The sequence below is a fragment of the Equus caballus genome, chromosome 29, assembly GCF_041296265.1.
Source record: "Equus caballus isolate H_3958 breed thoroughbred chromosome 29, TB-T2T, whole genome shotgun sequence".
NCBI classification, from domain to species: domain Eukaryota; kingdom Metazoa; phylum Chordata; class Mammalia; order Perissodactyla; family Equidae; genus Equus; species Equus caballus.
In genome coordinates, this window is record NC_091712.1 from 33,959,348 (window position 1) to 33,981,466 (window position 22,119).

Consider the following 22,119-nt stretch of genomic DNA (forward strand, 5'->3'; position numbering starts at 1 on the left):
ATGGTATTCAAAAAGAGCCTTCTAAGTTTGACGTCAAAGAGTGTACTACCTATATTATCTTCCAGGAGTTTTATAGTTTCAGGACTTATCTTCAAGTCCTGAATTTGATCCAAGCTTTTTTCTCGTAATTAATTTCTAGCTTCATAGCATTGTGATCAGAAAAGATGCTTGTTATTATTTCAGTCTTCTTAAATTTATTGCAGCTTGCCTTGTTTCCCGACATATGGTCTATCCTTGAGAATGTTCTGTGTGCTCTTGAGAAGAATGTGTATTCTGCTGTTTTTGGATGGAGTGTTCTATATATGTCTGTTAAGTCCAACTGGTCTAGCTTTTCATTTAATTTCACTGTTTCCTTGTTGATTTTCTGCCTGGATAATCTGTCCATTGATGTGAGTGGAGTGTTGAGGTCCCCTCCTATTATTGTGTTATTATTAATATCTCCTTTCAGGTTTGTTAATAGTTGCTTTATGTACTTTGGTGCTCCTGTGTTGGGTGCATAGATATTTGTAAGTGTTATGTCTTCTTGGTGGAGTGTCCCTTTGATCATTATATACTGCCCCTCTTTGTCTCTCTTTGCCTGTCTTATCTTAAAATCTACCTTGTCTGATATAAGTATTGTGACACCTGTTTTCTTTTGTTTGCCATTAGCTTGGAGTATCACCTTCCATCCCTTTACTCTGAGCTTGTGTTTGTTATTGGAGCTGAGATGTGTTTCCTGGAGGCAGCATATTGTTGGGTCTTGTTCTTTAATCCATCCTGCCGCTCTGTGTCTTTTTATTGGAGAAGTCAATCCATTTACATTTAGGGTGATTATCTATATATGAGGGCTTAATGCTGCCATTTTATCACTTGTTTTCCATTTCTCCTGCATTTCCTTCGTTTCTCATCCTGTGTATTTTGATCTACCAATTGAGTTATGCAGTTTTTTATGTTGTGTTTCTTTGTTTTCTCTGTATTTATTATTTGTATCTCTGGTCTGCTTTTTTGTTTAGTGATTACCATGAGGTTTGTGTTCAAAATCTCGTAGATAAGATAGTCCATTTTCTCATGGCCTCTTATTTCCTTAGACTAAACCGATTCAGTCTCTTTCCTCTTCCCCTCCTAAGTTGTTTTTCTCACATCTTATTCCATCTTGTGTTGTGAGTTTGTGGTTAAAATGGCAAGATTATCTTTGTTTTTGGTGTTTTTCTTCCCTTTATCTTTAATGTTATACTTGAGTATTTGCTGACCTGTTCTGATGTATAGCTACAATTTTCTGATTTTGGCCACCTATTTATCTCCTTACTTTGTGCTTTGCAACGTCTTTCTCCCCCCCCCCCCTTTTTTTTTTCAGGTATAAGGGCCTTCTTGAGGATTTCTTGTAGGAAGGGTCTTGTGGCTACAAATACCTTTAGCTTTTGTTTATCTGGGAAAGTTTTTATTTCTCCATCATATCTGAAGGATGTTTTTGCTGCATAGAGTATTCTTGGCTGAAAGTTTTTGTCCTTCAAAGATTTGGATATGTCATTCCAGTCTCTCCTAGCCTGTGAGGTTTCTGCAGAGGAATCCGCTGAAAGCCTGATGAGGGTTCCTTTGTAGATTATTTTCTTCTGCCTTGCTGCCCTTAGTATTTTTTCTTAGTCGTTCACTTTCCCCAGTTTCATTACTATATGTCTTTCAGTAGGTCTTTTTCCATTGACAAATTGAAGAGATCTACATGAATTTCTATCTCCTTCCCCAGGTTTGTGAGCTTCTCAGCTATTGTTTCTTTGAACAAGCTTTCTGCTCCATTCTCCTCCTCTTCTCCCTCTTGAATACCTGTAATTCTTATGCTGCATTTCCTAATTGAGTCAGATATTTCTTGGAGACTTTCTTCATTTCTTTTTAGTCTTAGTTCTGTCTCCTCTATCGGGAGCATTACAACATGTCTATCCTCAGTTACGCTGATTCACTCCTCTATGATGTCCCCTTGAACGTTCAGGGAATCCATATTTTGTTTTATCTCATCAATTGTCTTTCATCTCCAATATTTCTGATTGATTCTTCTTTATAGTTTCAATCTCTTTGTGAAGTATCTCCTGAACTCGTCCAATTGTTTCTCTACATTCTCTTTTAACTTCTTGAGTTTTTTGATGATAGCTTTTTTGAATTCTCTGTCATTTAGATCACATATTTCTATATCTTCAAGACTGATTTCTGGTCATTTTCTTTCTGGTCTGGAGATTTAATATTATTTTTGATACTGCTATACTACGTGGCTTTGTTCTTTAGCATCCTGGTATTATTTGGTCGCAGTTACCAGCTGTCTCCACTGGGTGGGGGTGAAGAGCCACATATTCTGAGCCCTCTGTGTTCCACCAGGATCCCAGGTGCTGGAGCTGGTGTTGGGTGGGTTGGAGGGTGGGGTGCTTTCTTCTGCGTGCTCTCTCAGTCTGCTCTCCTGGGGTGTTGGCTTGATGAGGTCACCCCCCCCATGATAACTTTCACCCCAGTAGGGGGCTTCCCCATAGGCTGTGAGGGACCTCGGGAATCTTTGATGTTCCTACGAATGGGTGTCCCCTCCCCACTTCCTTCCTTCTTGGAGGCTGTGCACAGTCCTGAATAGCAGTCTTTTGGGGAGGGAGAAAAGTTTTCTCTTATCCCATTCCACCTCCTCCAAGGGGGGCTCCAGCCTGTCTACCCTCCGACATATGGCTGCATGGGTCTCTCAGACGTCTTTTGTGTTGTATGGATGTCCTCTATTGGACTATGAATGTCTTTTTTTGTTGTATCGTGGCGGAGAGAGATTGCCGGGAGAACTTACTCCTCCATGATGCTGATGTCACTCTCACTAGGCTTTTGATTCTCCTCCCTAATATCTTTTTTTTTTTTTTTTAAGATTTTATTTTTTTCCTCTTTCTCCCCAAAGCCCCTGGTACATAGTTGTATATTCTTCATTGTGGGTCCTTCTAGTTGTGGCATGTGGGACGCTGCCTCAGCATGGTTTGATGAGCAGTGCCATGTCCACGCCCAGGATTTGAACCAACGAAACACTGGGCCGCCTGCAACGGAGCGCACGAACTTAACTGCTTGGCCACAGGGTCAGCCCCAGCCTCCCTAATATCTTTTAATGGCCTTACATTTATTTGGAATATAATGTAAACTTGTTGACATAGTCTCCAGGACCTTGCATAGTTTGGTTCAAGTCTTTCTTTCCAGCTTTATCTGTTACCACATTCCCCTTAGTTTTTTCTCCTTTTCAGTCTGCAGCAGGCCAGTCCTCTTGCCTCATGGCCTTCATACATTGTTCTCTTTTTCTGCTTGGAACCCCCTCCTCCCCATACCCCACTTGACTCCCACATGCATATTAGTTTAATTTCCTCAGGTAGATGGTACATTTCTTGATAGCAAGGGTCACATTTTAAGCTTTTTCTGAATGTTCAACAGCTTAGCGTCATTCTGACTACATAGTGGCTAATCAGTAAACTTTTATTTTTTGCTTGCCAGACATCAGGGGACCCTGGGGAGTGAGTGTATGCTCCATATGGGCAGGGGATTTTGTCTGATACAGTCAAAATTGTATCATTGGCACTTAGAACAGTACTTTCGCCTGTAGGAAAAGTTTAAATGTTAGTTGAATGAAACCATGAGTGAATGAGAAAATAGTCTGTCTCCATTTAGAGGCAGCAAAACCAATCCATACTAGTTAGAGCTTTGATTCTCCCAAATAAAGTATGGCATCAAGTATCAGTAAAACATTTCCACTTTCAATACAGAAATTATAAGATTAGAGACTGTAAGAGAAGATGAGGCTGAGAAGTATAACAATTTCAGTCGTTTACACTAACTTCACCACTCTTTTAAGCATAAATTCTTCAAGTCGAGTTTTTTACTTAACGAAAACTTGCAAACTCAGGTAAGGCTAGTATAGTGAACTGGCAATTACCTATTCACGCAGCAGTCAGTCTTGTTAAAATGAGGTTTAGTTCTTTTTCATCCTTCCTATTTAGCCTTTTACCAGTTCCTGGCCATTATCCTTTGTTTTGTTGCATTTTTTGGCATCCTCCAACCCTTGACATCTAAATTATAAGGATGTTTTCCTAATTGGTCTTTCCTGTCTAAGTGATCTTGTATATTGTTGGTAAGTTAATTTTTACATCACATTACATTTAAATGTTATCTCCTGTTCATGATCTGGCAAAGGTCATACTGAGTAAAAGAGAAAGTCTGAACTCATCTTGGAGTTTGAGACCCTCCTTAAACTGAGTCCACTTTATATAATCAACTTTCTTTTCCCCTTATGTTTACCACAAATCCTCATGCTGTGTATTTCTCCATTCACCCTTCTAGCCATCCATCCATCCATCTATCCATTTGTTCATTCCTTCAGTGAACAGATGGCACGTAGAATCAAAGAAGTTATGGTCTTTGTTCTCAGTGAGCTTATTGTGTTTTATAGTCTGAATATCTGAAATTTATTGCAAATTTGAGAATCCTTATCTATTTTTGCAGCAGGATTTCAATATGACTTTTAATTCAGAGATACTGCTTCTTTATTTTCGAACAGAGGCAAAAGAACCTAAGGATAGTAAGGAAGTATCAAGTCCCGATGATTTAGAACTTGAGTTGGAGAACCTAGAAATTAGTGATGACACTTTGGAGTTAGAGGGTGGCGATGAAGCTGAAGATCTTACAAAGAAACTTCTTGATGAGCAAGGTACGTAAGCACTATTTTACCCCAAATTTTAATTTTTGAATAGTTTTTATGCACAAAGCTCTTGCGTAAGAATATGTATCTTTACTCTTTAATACCCTGTTTTCTTGTTGTTTTCAGGCTGTTACTGTTTTGGCATTTGATTTAGAACAGAAGCACTACATGTGCTATATTATGTGATTGCAAGCTTTAGTCATCTGAACTCTAAATATCTTAATAGATATTTCTTATACTCCTCTACTTGCCAGCATTGTCCTGAATGTATTTTAATTCTGTGATATAGTCTTTACAATCTTAACGTAAATATATTTGAAAGTTACTCTGAAATGCTTGAGAGATAAAAAGACAACTAGTATATTGGTTCATCTGTGATAATTTTTCTGTCTTTATAATTGAGGAATGTTTTCTATTTAGTAATAAAAATACTACAGTTTAATTATTTCCTAAGTACTTCCTAGCAAGTTTATTAGTTAGGATGCTTTATTAGAAGGATACCTTTTGCCAGTATTGCTTTTTTCTCTGTTAGCTTTATTGTTTCTTACTGCAAATTCTTTCCCCATGTCTTGAAGAGAGGGTGGGCATGGCTGGAGGCTGCCCCAGGCTCAAATCATCCCAGCTAGACATCAAAGGAAAAGAGAGATTCTCTCCCGTTTCCTGTATATAAGTATCATGGAAGGACATGGCTAGTCCTGTGTCTTGCTTACCTGTAGCTGAGAGGAATGATGGTGTGCTGTACTTTGGCACCGTTCCCCATCAGAATCCTGTGGATTGCCTTCAGAGGCAAGCAATGAGAGTGACGTTACTTGAAGACATGGGGGAAGGAATATTCAGCAGATAAAAATAACAGATTTATTGTAAAACTACATGCAATTTATGATTAAGATTTTGTGTCTAATGCAAAAGTTTGCCTTTTTATGGTTGATATCTGAAAGACTGTAGTGACTTGGAGTTATTCTAGAGACAGCCAGGCTTTCTAGGGTGATATCTCAAAACATGCCTCAGTTTTTTGTAAGTCCTTAAGGAAAGTGTTGTAGATTGATTATTTCTTAAATAACTTATAATTGGATATTTTTATTCTTATATGCTCTCTGTATTTTTTGACCCATTTAAAAACTAATTTTATTTTAGAACAAGAGGATGAAGAAGCCAGCACTGGATCTCATCTCAAGCTCATAGTAGATGCTTTCCTCCAACAGTTGCCCAACTGTGTCAACCGAGATCTGATAGACAAGGTATGACTGTCTCTATGTAACTTCACTAAAACACGTAGACCTTGTAGGATAGCTCTAACTAGGAATGTCTGTGGTTTTCAGACTGTTTTAGCCATGGAATGAACTATTTCTTCAAATGTCACCTTATATAGGAATCCAAAGCAAACACATAAAATTGAAGCCAATTGGTAGATGTTCTATTTGGAGGTGGAAATGTCTCTAGAATCCTGTTGGCTTGACACCTTTCCCCTTCATATTGGGACCCTACAGTTTGGAAAAAACTGTTTTAGACCAGAAGTTCTTAAAGTGTGCTGTGTAGATTCCTGGTATCTTCCAAGGCACTTTAAGGGGTCTATAAAGTCAAAGTTTTTCATACTGATACTAGGTTTTGTTTTTGTTTTTCACTGTTTTTGACATTTGCAAAAGTAATGATAGGTAAAGCTGCTGGCATTTTAGCATGAATCAAGGTGCAGTGGTAGGAAACTGTACTAGTAGTGAAGTATTCTTCACTGTCATGCATTTGCAATCAAAAAAACACTGCCAGTCTCACTTAAGAACCTCCTTGATGAATTCATAAAAATTAGTGATTTTGTTTCATTTCAACCTTTGAGTACTCATCCTTTTAAACTGACGAAATGGGAAGGACATGTAAAGCACTTCTGCTGTCTCAAGGTTGTCTTGAGAAAAACCACTTGTGTGCTCGTTTGAGTTGCAAGCTGAACTAGTTGCTTTTTTCATAGAATACCATTTTTACTTGAAAGAACTGATGGACGAACTGTGGTTACTCAAAGTTGGCTGTTTAGCAGGCAGTTTTCTAACTGATAAGGTGAGCCTCTCTCACTTCAAGGAAAACCACTAAGAGTATTTATTGCCAGTGAACAAATTTGAGTTTTCAACAGAACTAGAATTTTGGAAAACTGTATCTGCCACCATAAGCTTTACAACTCCTAATTCTTTTCTCAAGACACTTTATTGATGAGACTATTCTGAGGAGATTGGTGGTAATATTAAATGATGTAATCTAAAATTCTCATGTATGTGTTTGGAAGATCCGTTCAGCTCGGTGAACCCTTGTTCTAAGTGACCAGTACACAGTGTTAACACAGTCTTGCTCAGGTCTTGAAGGTGCACTCAAAGTGCAAGACAGACTAATGTTGATATGCTTTCAGATTCCACGTTGCAGCTGATCCTTAAGAAACTACCACTTGTCAAGTTCTGGTCTGGTATCAGAGAATATCAACAATTATTGAGAAGGATATTAAACTGTACCTCCCTTTTCCAGCTATATATATGTATGAAGCTGGATTTTCGTCATAATCTTCATCCAGAACAGCACGTCACAACAGATTGAATGTGTAACTAGATATGAGAATCTGGCTATCTTCTAAAAGAGTACAATTCTTCTGTCACTAATTATTTTTTCATTTTCAAAAATATAATTATTTCCACAAACTGTTAACAACTAATAGGTTTATTGGTATTTTTAAGTGAATTAATATTTTTAAAATTTCTTAGTTTTAATTTCTAATACAGAAAATGCCGATAAATGTAACCCACATAAAGTTTTTTCAGGTCCTTAATTTTTAAGAGTGTGAAGGGCTCTTGAGACCCAAAGTTTGATATCGTTGCTTTAGGCCATTTTTTTGGTCAAAATACAATATAATCTTTTATCCTTTTTTCCCCCATAATGCTTTGAGGGTCTTCTGTAGAGAACTATAGAAGTTAGGTTATTTTTCCACTTTCAGCTTATTTAGCTTTTCTTCAGATGACTTAGATCTATTTCAGTCACTCTTCATATAATCATATAGGCTTGAAACTCTAATTCCAAGTTGGCTTACTTCCTAGAGTGATTGGGTCAATGTACAGTTTTTTAAAAATTGCAGCATTTGTTTCTGTTTTCTTAAGAGAGTCTCTTTTTGTCTTTCTTCTATAGAATATAGCAGAAAACACCTCTTAAACAGTTGCTTATTTTTTTAAATTTGGGATACGATTGAATCTTTCCCCTGCTAAATTTTCACATATTCATTGGATATAAACAGAAGATGAAAGAGAGAGAGAGACCCTGGCAGCCCTGCTCCCCGCCTGCCCTAGTTTGAGACTGTCGTGAAAGTTGAGGTGGGAAGTGTCTCATCAGCTGTGTACTAGTAACATTACTGTTGTGCGTCGGTGTTGGAAAGCCTGCTGTAGTGCCCAGCTTGGTGTTAAGAGCTATTGCCAGTAATGACAGTGTATTACATTCTGAGTTAGCTTTCTGAGGGTCAGATGAAAAATAGGGGCCACTTTTCCCTGTTGGACCCCAGTGGGTTCCTCTGGGAGTCAGCTTCCTCATGAAAGGAATTTCTTCCATATATATTGGCAAAGGTCCAAAAGGCTTAAGAGGGAAAAGTATTTGGGAAATAGAAAAGTCTAAGAATTATTTGAATTTAAAAATTATGTAACGGGGCTGGCTCCGTGGCCGAGTGGTTAAGTTTGTGTGCTCCATTGCGGCGGCCCAGGGTTTGGATCCTGGTTGCGGACCTGGCACCGCTCGTCAGGCCACGTTGAGGCGGCATCCCACATCCCACAACTAGAAGGACCTGCAACTAAGATATACAACTGTGTACAGGGGGGATTTGGGGAGATAAAGCAGGAAAAAAAAAAAAAAGATTGGCAGCAGTTGTTAGCTCAGGTGCCAATCTTTAAAAAAAAAAATTATGTAACAATATATAACCCAAAGTGAAGATTTCTTTTAGGTGACTTTTGTGGATAATATCTTTTATGGTAGTGCTATTTCTGCATGCGTTTGGTAATCAGAAGAATTTATTTTTATTTAATAAAATAAAAAAATTGTTGAACTGTCTTTCATTTACCTAAAATATTTTGAAACAAGTTTTCAAAAAGCTGCTTATTGAGTTGTCAGGCAGCAGTTGCAATCCAGGCAGACAGACACCAAGGCAAGGCCTTTGCTTCCACTTCTCCTCATACAGCAGGATTGGTTCCCTCTAAGAAGTAATGTACACGGGAAACTTTTTTTCTTTTTAATTTCCTCAAATTTATTAAGTCTGGCAGTTTTTCCACTTATGTAGTCTTTTATTCATTTATTCTTTGTATTTATTGAACCCCTACTGGGTGTACCAGGCATTGACATGCTTTATGAACTCCTACTAAGCTGTGGAGAATTTTGAACATTGTAGGTTTTTTCCATCTAACTGGCTTTTGATTGTTGTGGTAGCCAAAGTATTTATTGCCTTCTCTATTTTTATAAAATTTATTCAGATGGATACCAAGTTTGTATATATTTTAAAGGACAATATTCTAAGATAGTTATTGAAATACTTTTTGTTTTTCTTGTCTCCTAATTTATGTTGAAACATAGGCCATTATTAGCCACTTAAAAATTTTTTTAGTATTATATTTTTCAAAAATGATGATTTGAGAGGGGTGTGTGTGTGTGTGTGTGTGTGTAGTTTTCTAGGGTCAACCGGTTTTCTTTTCTGAGTACATAACCTTTGGGATTTTTATTACTAGGTCCAGATTTTTCAGTGTTTCATGTGGATGAATTGCTTGAAGGAATTTTAGGGTATTTTCAGCTTTTCTTTTCGTTATTCTAATTAGCTGTAATAAGTTCTAATATTAGAAAGTATCAAGTTTAATAACATTTCTTATACTCCCTTTACAAACAGAAGAAAAAATTTAAATTCATTTTACTTTCTTGACTAATATTGATGTAGAGTTTCAGTCTTGGCAAATACTTTCAAGGCGTGTTAGTTTCCTGGATTAGAATCTAGTCATCATTAGTTGTGCCATTTACTTCATCAAAAGTTTTAACTAAATGAGTTTTCATTGCGTTGCTGTCTATAGTGAGGAGTAGAAATCCTTTATAGTTAAGGGAAATCTGTGGATCTTTTATTTGTATCTGATCATCATATCTACCTAAAGATTGAAATTAATGATAAAATCGTCATGTGAACCCATGAAAGGAAAATATTTGAGATACTCAAAAGGATATTTGATGATAGTTTCTTCCTTTTTAAAGTATAGCTTAAACTTATTTCTTAAACCAAATATTCTGAAATCTTTTTAACATTTTAAAAATATACATGCCTGTATTTTAAAAATACCAATTACTCATATTTTTGTTTTTCAGTGGCTCCCCAGAAGATACACTCTCCTAAGCTTTTCTTTTACACTTATATTAGATGTTAGACATATTAATGAAATATCGAACACATTTTTGTTATTAAAATATAGAAGAGTGGATTGCAATACTAAATAACAATTGTGGGTATTTCTTACAGTCCTATGATGTGGTTTCTTTAGTTTAAGTTACCAAATCTGATTATCGACACTAAACCTTTTTAGTTAATGTTGAGACACTTATTCTTACATGTTCCTGGGACTAATCAGCCTCTCTCTCATACCTAGTTTCTCTTTATTCCTTTTTGGTTATCCTTATTAGCATTAGTAATTTACTTGGCTCCTGGTAGCTATTCTTGCTACTTTCTAATTCTATCAAAAAACTCTCCCAATATTAGCATTGGTTTGCTTGACATTAATGAGGCCAGAGGCATCGATTGTACATCTCATATAATTATTTGCCAAACATCTCGTGTAGGTCTTCAATCTACCCATTCAAAGTTCTGTTAACACTAGGTTGCAGTTAAAAAGTTTATGATGTGCATATTTTGAGATACATAAGGAGAGAAGAGTTTAAGCTTAATGATCTTTTAGTTTGAGATATGCTTACAATACTAGTGTCTTAAAACTATTTTGAAATGTTTAGGAACAAATTGAAGTCCATTGTAGCATGCAGGATTTCTGCTTTCAGTAGCTAAATTGAATTTTTTTTTTTTTTTTAAGAAAACAGTTTGCTTTTTCTCCTATAGGCAGCAATGGATTTTTGCATGAACATGAACACAAAAGCAAATAGGAAGAAGTTGGTGCGGGCACTCTTTATAGTTCCCAGACAAAGGTAGGTATTAAAAAACAAGAGTCACTTGTTGGTGTTGTTATTCTGCAGTGATGATTGTAAGATCGAAGTTCTTATTTAATTATCTCTCCAAAAATATCCCTTGTCAGCAAATATTATTATTAGCATATTTTCTACATCTTGTTTCTCATTGATTTTTGTTCTTTTGTTCATTAGCTCTAGTGGAAATATTTCTTCTGTTGCTTACCTATTATTTTAAGAAAAAATGTTTAAGAATAATAGTAACTGGATAAGAATAAGAATAATAACTTAATCAGTGCTAGAAGCAATTGGTTTACATTTTTGCTTCTGAGGAGAAAAAATAGTAATGGCATATAAGTTTTTTGGAGAGTTCTTATTTTATGTAAAGACCTGACTATTTGAGTGTATCTAATTCTTACAGTTGTGTTTCAATGAAAAATTTCAAGTTTTTTGGGTAAGTATGATACTTTAGGATTGGAAGTCACATTAGTGATTATGTTGCTAGTAATTCAAGAAGCATATTCAGTTGTGTAATGCTTTTAGAGAGCTCTAATGCTCTAAATTACACCACATTAAAACCCCTACTTCAGCTGCATATTTCAGGACCCCTCATAGACTGTTGGCCTTAGGAACCTGGAGGACATCCATTTCTGTTTAGTCAAGAATGAATAAATAAAGAATTTTGTTAACAACATAGCTAAGATAGATACTCTCCCCAAAAGATAAGGACTCTGAGAGATTTCCCTAAAGTTTTCTCACTCAGAATTTTAATTTGGTCCATTCATTGGTAGAGGCCCATGATCTCTTAGTGGTAAGATTTCTCAGTGAAACTAAATCACTACGTTTCTTTTTTCTTTCATACTAGTTTTTATCTCCTGTGAGCATCATTAATACGACCATTTGGGTTTTCATTTTGGTGGGGCAAGAAAGATGGAATGTGCTAATATAGTGAGTAGATAACTAAGACTTTTCTAGTTGAGATCTCAATTATATAGATGAATATTTTTATGTATAAAATTATATACTGCATTTCATCAAATCTAAGGTGCCATCAGTTATAAGGTGCGCCATTATTTTACGTACAACCAAAAAGGAGAAAAATATTGTATATTACTTTAAAGGCTTTGATTGTGAAACACATTCCGCTTTCATATGTCTGTAAATGGGGAAAAGTATACACTTTGAATTGATGAAAACTCAAAATATTTTTTCCCTCAATATCTTGGACCCATTTTTTTCAAGTGATTCTTTACATTATACAGTGGAATGTTTACTTTTATATTTTTCTTTGCACCTGTTTATTTGAATGAAGAAACATAGTAACAATTATCTGGACTTATATTTCATAGAATAAACCAAAGTTAGCAAAAATAAAAGGCTTTGTTAACAAAAGAAATCATACAGTGATATTTAAGTAGTTTACTTATAAAAGAGCATCTTGTCTCCCTGTATCCTCAGTCCATCCCACTCTCTCCCAACCCCCCCCAAAAAAGTTCTCAAAAACTATACAGTATTATTTCATCTTATGCCAATTATATCCTTTATGACTGAATTTATCTGCTTAGCTCAGCAGATAGCTGCAAATTAGAAGTAGTTTGGATCTGCTAGAAGCATAGACTTGAAAGTAGTAGGAAATGACAGCTCATGGTTTGAGAGGAGAGGAAAAAAAAATAAAGATACAAGTACTTAAAATGCATCATAGCATTCTGGAGCCATGAGGAAGAGACGTTGTCTTATATACCTGAAATGTATAATTTTAATATAAATTAAATGTGTAAATATAATTTAGGTTTCTTGTAATCAGCCTGACTGATCAGGAAAGATTAAATTGTGTTCTAAAATTTATTCATTCATTAAGTAATTCATTAAGAGTCTCCTGTATACTGTGATTGATGCTGGAGATGCAGTGGTGAACAAGACAGATTGGGCTCTGGTATTCGCACAATTTACAGTTCCGAGAGGAAGAAAGACAAAGAATTCTAAGTGCAGTTACCGAGAAGAATCACAGCATGCTTTGAAGTATAGAGCAAGTGAAACTGATTGATTTAGTCCTAGGAGTCAGAAGGCTGCCTGGAACAAGGGTCGTCTAATCTGAGTCCTGAGAAAGGAGTTAGCTGGGCTACGGATGGCTGAGGAAAGGGAATGTAGGGAGAGCATTTCTGATAGAGGCAACACTGTGTGCAGAGAGCCAGAGACAGGAGAGGTCACAGCTTCCAGCCATCGCAGAAACCTCTTTCTTGGTTTCCCAGGACATTGTCCTCTAGACTAAGCTGCAGGAAGGAGGCCACGTTTACTTCTTTACCCCCAGCGCTTAGCACAACAATGACAGGTAGAAGGTGATACAATCATATAACCTGATATTTAATGCCCTTTCCTATCTAGCCCCTCTTCAACTTCTTCAGTCTTGATTCTAGGCACTCTTCCTCTTGCAAAATCGTCATCCGTAATGATTTCTTGAATACCATTTGCTCTTTCTATTTCCAACACTCTGTTTTCTGCTCTATCTGGATATCCTTTATTTTTCCACTGAACATCTCTGACTCACTCTTCAAGTTTCAGCATAGGAGCTATCTTCTCTCAACAGCCGTCCTTACTTCCTTTTGTAGCTATAAGTACTCTTTGATGGCACTTTCAACGTGACGTCTTCATCCAAAGGATTAGGCACGTCGTATCCCGGTGTTGGTTAGCTGCCTATATCCATACTGAGCTGTAAAAGCTGTGAGGTCTTTAAAAGAAAGGACTAGATCTTTTCATTTTGTATATCTCCAATACCAAGTGTAGTTTTTGCTACACAGTAAATGCTTTACAGTATTTGATGAATTAATGTAATTTTGGTCATATGCAAATTTAAAATTTTATTTTAAAAAATAAGTAATACCTTCACAGGACTCCAAACTCAGAAGTCTAAAACGTTGTATGCTGAAAAGTATCCTTCCTATCCTTGTCTCTGTGTTTGCCCAGTTGTCACTCCTAACTGTGGGAAGCTACTCTCTTGATTCTTGTGTATCCTTCCAAAGTTTCTTTTGCATGTACAAGGAAATGCAATTATAGATTCTGATATTTCCTGTTTTTTACACAAGGGTAGCTTATTGTACCTCTTGTTCTGAACTTTTTTCACTTAACATATCTTGGAGATCTTTTTATATCAATACACAAAAATTTCCCCTGTTCTTTTCTTTTAAACCTGAAATGTTTTTTTAATGAATGTACTATATTTAACCATTTTGGACATTCCGGTCTTTGCCATTACAAGCAGTGCTGTATTTGTACTTCCCTTTTCTTTTTTCTCCTCTTGATTATGTTAGCTAGTGATTTATCCATTTTAGTTTTTTTCATCAAAAAAAAAACCTTCTGGATTTACTATTTATGTATTCTACTGTTTTACTGTTTTTTTACTCATTATTTTTGGCTTTTATCTTTATTAATCTTTATTTCTCTGATTCATTTTGTTCCTTTTTTGGCATTTAATATATATTGTTGTTCTCTGAGCATGGTTTTTGCTCTCTCTCTTAGTTCTGACGTGTGGTGATTTCTGTTTTTATGTTTTCTAGAAATTCTCCAATTTCAGTTTTGTATTTCCTTTGTTACCTAAGGAGATGTTTGAGAGAGGTTTGAAATTTCCAGGTAGTGGAATTTTTTTGTTTTTTATTTTCTGACTTGGTTAATAATTTGTATTTTTATTGCACTGTGATTGGAGAATACTATCTATTATTTTTACTTTTTGGAATTTTTTGAAATTTTCTTTGTGGCCTAATATATAGTCAGTTTTCATGTACATTCCGCTAGCAGTTTTTAAAAAGATTACATTCTTTGTTTTTATGGTGCATAGTTAAATGTATTGGTTGGGCCGGTTTGTATTATTAAATAACTATTTTATTAAGGTTTTCCATTTTCTTGACCTTTTTTGTCCACTTGCCCAGAGGTCATGGGCTGAGAGAGGTGAATTAAAGACAACTATTGTTGATGTGTGTCATTTCTCCTAGTAATTACTATGATTGCAGCTTTCTGAACGTTACTGTTGTGTTATTTGGTGTGAGGATAAAACTTCCATCTCGTGAATTGCACCCTTTATCATCATAAAGTGTTCGTCTTTGTCTCACGCTTTTTTGGCCTGAGTTATTACCTTATCTGATATTAAGATTGCGACTTCCACATTCTTTCTATTTGCATTTTTCCTGTATACTTTTGCCCCTTTATATTCAGTCTTCAGAATAACTTTATTTTAGTTGAGTCTCTTTTGTACGTTATTGAATTGAATTTTAGTTTGAGATCCATTCTGAAAATGTTTTAAGTAAGTTAGACTGTTTACATTTTTGGTAATATCAGTGTGATTGGTCTGAGTTCTGCTATATTATTTTCCTTTTTGGTTTAGTTTTTTTGAAGTTTTTCATTGTGTGATCTGTTTGTATTGTTTATTTGGTGTACATCTGTGGGTGTACGTGTTGTCTGATTTTAGGAAGGTTTGTGTTTTTATTTCAGTAGTTGCTGTTATGAGTGTAGGTTTGCTTAGTGATCATTTATTTAGACAGTCTCCATTGTTCCTTACCATGAGTAATGCTAAAATTAGCTTGTGCTCTCTTCTTCCTTTCTTCTCACTCCCTCTCATCACCCATCTGATATTAGTCAGTAATGTTATCTTCCTTAATATTTTCCTTTTTTACTCTTAAATGTGCTTACACTTGTATTATTTGATTTGTGAGCTTTGCATGATATTTAACTTTCAGCACTTCAAGTAGGCAAGCAGCAAACTTACTTGACTTTCTGTCTTCCTTTCCATCTTTCCTCTTTGTTTTATTTCTGTTGATAATACATCCTGATAGGGAATATAGCATTTACATTCCAGTTTGTCACTCTAATCTCCTCATTTCTTTTTATCTTAATTCTACAATTTAAAATATTCCATGTCCCTGCCAGCCCTCTTTCTCTGGGTTCCCCAGTTATCTATTGATTTGCTGAAGTTTATCTTCTACTAATTTTCTCCAGAAGAGTTTTTGGGAAAAAATATCCCTCAAATTCTTGTATGTTCAGAATGATGTATCTGTGGACTTTTTACTTGCAGGACAGCTTAGCCTCTGATAGGATCTATGACCCTTTTCTCTTAAATATCTTGCAGATATTACCCCAGAGTCATCTGGCACTTGGTATTGCTGTGGAGAAATCTGAGGCCAGCTGTCTTTTTTTTCCCTTTTCTTCTCTGTAATTGACTTGGTCGTTTATATGACTTCCCAAGTAATTCTTTCTCTACTAAATCCAGTGGCTTTCCTAGGATAGGTATGCCTTGGTGTTGATCATTTTGGGCCATTCTCCATGCCCTTTCAGTTTTCATATTGCATACTTCAGGGAAGTTTTCCTGATTTTAATTTTTAAATATCTTTAAATACTTGTTCTGCTTTCCTGTTTTGGTTTTATTTTTAGGTACTTCACTTATGCATATGTTGAATGTCCTTTGCTTATTTTCTAGCTGTCATGTTCTCACTACAGTCATGTGCCACATAATGATATCTCAGTCAACGATGGAGTGCATATATGACAGTGGTCCATAAGATTATACCATAGAGCCTAGGTGTGTAGTAGGCTATGCCATCTAGGTTTGTGTAAGTGCACTCTGTGATGTTCGCACAACAACAAAATTGCCTAATATACATTTCTCAGACCATATACCTGTTGTTAAGCGACGCATGACTGTAATCACTTTTTTCAATGTCTTTTTCCATCCTCCGCCTCTTAGCATTCTGCAAAGCCTTTTCTTCCTAGTGTTCCCTTCCTCATTTCTTCTTTTAGGATTCCTTTAGTATTTTTTAAATCATGGCAAAATATTGGGCCAGAATTTTCATAAATTTCATGGCAGTATTTTTCTTGTGAACTTTGGTAGGTTTTAAGGAACCTTTCCTTTTCTTTTTTTCTTCTTTCCTTCTTTCTTTTTTTAAAATAAATTATGGTTAATAATAAGTAAATTTTAATAAATTTTGAATATCTGCCCTATTCGGGTTAGCTCTCTTCACTTTTCACTTGTGGCTTCTGCTGTAATTTACCTTGCACTGAATCTGGACTAATTTGGCAGCTTCACTCAAACCTTAAGGAACATTTGAGTTTACAGACTATGTATCTCTTAATTCCTCTGAAAGTGACGTGTACAGACTTCATCTTCTGTTGCTGCCATAGCTTCCAGGGTTGCAGGGCATGGGAGGACAATGTGAACCCAGCTCATTCCTAGGTACCCTGGACAAGAAGTGGTGCATCATTTTCACTCTTAGCCCACTGGCCAGGACATCAAGAACATTTGCAAAATGTAGAGAGGCATGTGGAGAATTGGGTTAGCACATTGCCTTTGCTTCAGAAATACACCCAGGGATTTGTTTTTGGTCATTAAATTTTTATTTCTCTAGTAAGTTACCTTACTGAGAACAATAAAAGAAATGTTGATTATGATTTGGCTGGTAGGGGATGGTCTATTTAAGGATGGGATTTATAAGTAGCATTGGTGGTTACTCTTTGCTGGCATTTCTATATTATACATTTCAAATCACCTGGATTATAGAAAAATCTCTAATTTGTATAAGAGCAGATGTCTAATTTGTATACTCTCTAGTGTGTATAGTACACTCTAGTCTTTTCTAAAGATTTCAGTGTTTTGATGAAACTTTCTCAGTCTTTTTGATGCTCCTTACTGAGTGACTTGGAAAGCCAAGGCCCCTGTTTGTAAATGGACTATTAGTGAGGGTATTGGACTAAATTGGTGTTTCCTGGATGGCTGTATATTTTTATTGAACAGAAAAGCCTTTAATTTTGAAGATCTTTTGTTGTCAACCCTCAGGCATCTTTCTACCCTACCTGCAAGATTTGGCTTGTCCCTGAGCATTATGGTTTGGTCCTCAGGAGACTGGAATAGAAAGATAGTGGTCAGGTGCCAGTAAGTCTCCTCTCATTGTATTTCTCATTCCCTTTCTCCCGAACCCCATCTACCCTTAAGCTTTTCTCCATTCTTTGAATAAAAGAGATGACTGATAGCCTTCAAGGGGAGAAGTAAGAAGGAAACAAAGAGGGTTGGGTCTAGAGTGAGCAGGCCAGAGTATTCTCCTGGGGGACCAGTTAGGCAATATTAGGGGTAGCAAGTTACTCTTTGAGCCCGCTGGTCTTAGAGGCAAGCTGGGACACTTTGGAGGAGAGGGGCGTGGAAATACTGAGCGGCTTCTCGTAGCTTCTGCTCGCACCGAACTTCTGTCCCCCCATGCTCACTTAGACTCTGTGGGACTCCGTTAGTAAGGTAAGCCTCCCTCTGTGTGGCATTTTGTCTCCCCCACCCTCCCTGAAGGATTTGAATCCTATCCAGTGCCTTTATTCTTTTTTTATGGCCAAGATTCCCTCCTTTATCCATCCAAGCCCCTCCAGCCAGAGCTGACCAAAAAATTTGCTAACAAAAGCGGAATGAATTATTTAATAGTTATTTCAGTGCCTACGACTCTGAGGACCCAAAGGAAATTTAGAGAGAATTTAACTGTCTTCCACTAGTCTGTACTGTTTGGTTTAGGAAACACTAAACTAGATAACTCTTAAGGTTCTTTACAGTTTTTTTTCTTTTTTAAAAAACAGCTTTATTGAGATTTAATTCACATGCCATACAATTCACCTATTTGAAGTATGTAATTCAGTGTTCTAAATATATGCAACCATCACTACAATAAAATTTTAAAACATTTTTGTGCTCCTAAAAGAAACCTCACATCCATTAGCAGTCAGTCCCATTCCTTCTCTGCCTACCCTCCTCTCTGCCCTAAGACACCACTAGTCTGCTCTCAGTCTCCGTGGATTTGCCTCTTCTGGAGATTTCATATAAATGAAGTCGTACCATATGTAGCCTTCTGTGCCTGGCTTCTTTGGCTTAGTATAATGTTTTCAAGATTCATCGGTGTCGTAGCATGAGTTAGAATTTCCTTCCTTTTTAAGGCTGAATAATATTCCATTGTATGGATTACCACATTTTGTTTTCCCATTTATCAGTTGATGGACATTTGGGATGTTCCCACTTTTTAGCTGTTATGAATAATACTGCTTTGACTATTTGTGTACAAGTTTTTGTATGGATATATGTTTTCAGTTTTCTTGGGTATATACCTAGGAGTGGAATTGCTGTGTCATATGGTAACTCTACGTTTAACATTTTTAGTAACTGCCAAACTGTTTTTCACAGTGACTGCACAATTTTACATTCCTAACAGTAGTCAGTGTATGGGTTCCAATTTATTCATATCTTTGCCAGCCCTTGTTATTGTCCCTTTTCGCTTATCCTGGTGGGTGTAATGTGGTATCTCATTGTGGTTTTGATTTGCATTTTCCTAATGGCTAATGATTTTGAGCATCTTTTCATGTATTTATTGGCCATTTATGTGTCTTCTTTGGACAAATGTCTCTTTAGATCTTTTGCCCCCTTTTGAATTGTGTTGTGTTTTTATTATTGAGATGTGAGTTTTTAATATATTCTTTGTACACGTCCCTTATCAGATATAATTTGCAAATATTTTGTCCTATTCTGTGAATTGTCTTTTCACTTTATTGTGTCATTTGCAGCACAAAAGTTTTCAAGTTTGATTTAGTTCATCTTTACAGTTCTTCATGGTCTGAGGAATTTAAAACTATGGACCAAGAACAGTTTAGTGGATACCAGGGGAAAGGTGGGGTGGGGGGTGGGCACAAAGGGTGAAGTGGTGCACCTACAACATGACTGACAAACATTAATGTACAATTGAAATTTCACAAGATTGTAACCTATCAATAACAGTTCTTCATGGTCTAATATGAAGCAGTGTTTTAACTTTCAGTTGTGTTCCTCCTTCATTACATAAATAGTGGTTAAAAAATCTCGAAAGGCTGGCATTATGTCTCTCAGTCTGTTAATTTGAAGGATTCCCCAGATATGAAATCTACTGGAATTTCCTTAGATATTTACATATTATTTTATAGTTAATTTGTAATATAACTGTACACACACATGTATAATTGAAATTTCATGTAAAGTGTTTATGTCTTAAGTATAGGTATGCATCCACCACCTAGATCAAGATACAGAACACTTCTAGCACCTCAGAAGGGGCCCTCAGGGGCCGGCCCCGTGGCCAAGTGGTTAAGTTTGTGGGCGCACTCTGCCTCAGCGGCCCGGAGTTTCTCTGGTTCAGATCCTGGGGATAGAGATGGCACCACTCATCAAGCCATGCTGAGGTGGCATCCCACATGCCACAACTAGAAGGACGCACAACTAAAATATACAACTATGTACTGAGGGTCTTTGGAGAGATGAAGGAAAAATTTAAAAATCTTAAAAAAAAAAAAAGGTGCCCTCACCTAAGCAAACATTTCAGTGTAAAGTTGGTTAGAATCAGGGAAAGTACCTAAGAATCTCTTAGTTCCTTGTTTTAAATATAGACAAACCTAGTATTGGTTTTAGTGACTTTGAAGCCATATGAATTTAGTCAGGTTTTAGCAGATGAGTGTTCAGAATCTCTTTAAATTAGTATAAACAGATTACTCTTCAGAGGTGACATGCTTTACTTGATTCTTGACAGCTTCTCCTGATTAATCTTTTAGGAGAGTTTACTGGAGTTTTTGTGAGAGACTTTCTAATTGGACCTTCTCCTCCCTCTTGCTAAATTTGGAACTATGAAAAAATGAGTTTTTTGAAATCTGTTAGTATGTTACACCGCTTGATGGCACTGTTGCATTGAGAATGTCAACATTGAGAAAAGTCACCACAGCACTTGGCTGCCGATTTCAGAGTAAATGACTCCAGTCTTTTGTTTATTATATTTCATCTTTTTTGAATCATCATCTGCTTCTGTGTTTCCTATGAAGAAAATCTTTTGTATCCTCTAACAGAACAGTAACAGTGTTCTTTCTCGTTTTTTCTTAGGCACTTTTGAACACAGAGAACATAGCTTTCAACAGTTAAATTCTTTAGATTTTAAAGGAAAAAAAGTGGACTGTTTTTTTAGAAAGCTGATTGATTACAAGATAAAAGCTTTTAGGAATTCCTTTTTCTCCCTCAGTAACAAAAGTATTTGTGTTTCTTTCTTGTTAGTACTTGTAGTTGGTGACTGGATGTTTACTAACTTGAAGATCATTAACTGATAGTAGGATACTTCCATGTGTGATTCAAGAGACCTTGAAAGTACAAGCAAGGTTTTATTATTGTTTAAGAAAAAAACATTCTTTTTAAATGGTAAAATCATCACTCTCTTAGAAGATTATAAAATTCAATTTTCAAAGGAAGGATCTAAGTTTATTTTCTAGTTGACTTTCAGAAAAGTCAAAGAAAATATATATCTAGCTGAAATTATGACACATTTGCGCTTGATGTTGATTAAAATATTTTATTTTGCGTTTTAATAACTTTAATGTGCTCAGTGTAGCACTTAGCGCTCCATTCCCTTTCGGGCTTGCGTCCATAGGAAGATAGAAAAGCACACTTAAGCAGGGCTAATATTGAAAAAATTTATAATTTATTACATTATTTACAACATAGGGATTTTATTTTGTGAAGTAATGAATGAAGTCACAACTTGAATATTTAAATAGGGCAGGATGGCATTTAGTATCAACTGTCTGTTTAATTGTAAAAGGTTTAATGGAAAAAGAGGAATTTTAGGAACTTGTTAGTTTGAGAAGGATTTGGTGAGTTTATTGGGGCGGAAGATCCTGAGAAAATGGAGTATTTAACTGTACTTCCATGTGGCCAACTCCAAAAGAAACAAAAGCTGGGATTGCTAACTACATGGAAAGGCTTGAAAGAGTTAAAATCTTCTAGAGAAGCCTTAAAACTATCTTTTAAATCCCTGTTGAAGCTGACAGCACATACCTGTGTTGTTACCAGCTCACTGATGTGAGGCTGAGTGGATAGCATAGACTGCTTTACTTTAAAATGGACAGCTATATCTACCTTTCTTTAGGGGCTGGGAAAAAGCTTTCAAGTAGATTGGGCTAATTGGAAGAAGGAAAAAAAGGAAGCAAAAATAAGTGACTTGCCCAGGAAAAGAAGAAGAAGGAAATATATAATAATCTCAAATTTTATTTAAAAATACACTGAAATAGACAACCAAGATTAAAATTAATTTTAAAAACTCAAGAGCTGGTTCTTTAAAAAAAAATCCAAATAGAGAAGTATTTAGAAAATATAAAGATAAACAGCATTAAAAAGATTAAGAAATGAGCCAGGTGATATGCTAGAACTATTTAAAAACCACTTGGAAATCTCAGTGAAACATAATTTTTTGGAAGAAATATACATTTCCAAAATTGATTCAAGACAAAAATAAAAT

The 22,119-nt window shown here is 36.0% G+C and overlaps 1 protein-coding gene across 3 annotated transcripts in view; it reads left to right on the forward strand.

The window, feature by feature from the left end:
* UPF2 (UPF2 regulator of nonsense mediated mRNA decay) overlaps window positions 1-22,119 on the forward strand; it is a 112,580-nt gene that overhangs the window by 34,073 nt on the left and 56,388 nt on the right. For all 3 annotated transcript variants that reach the window (XM_070255268.1, XM_023632148.2, XM_001916601.6), the window contains exons 6-8: window positions 4,526-4,675; window positions 5,801-5,904; window positions 10,749-10,834. In XM_070255268.1, coding sequence (XP_070111369.1) covers window positions 4,526-4,675; window positions 5,801-5,904; window positions 10,749-10,834 — 340 coding nt within the window. The remainder of the gene's footprint in view (window positions 1-4,525; window positions 4,676-5,800; window positions 5,905-10,748; window positions 10,835-22,119) is intronic.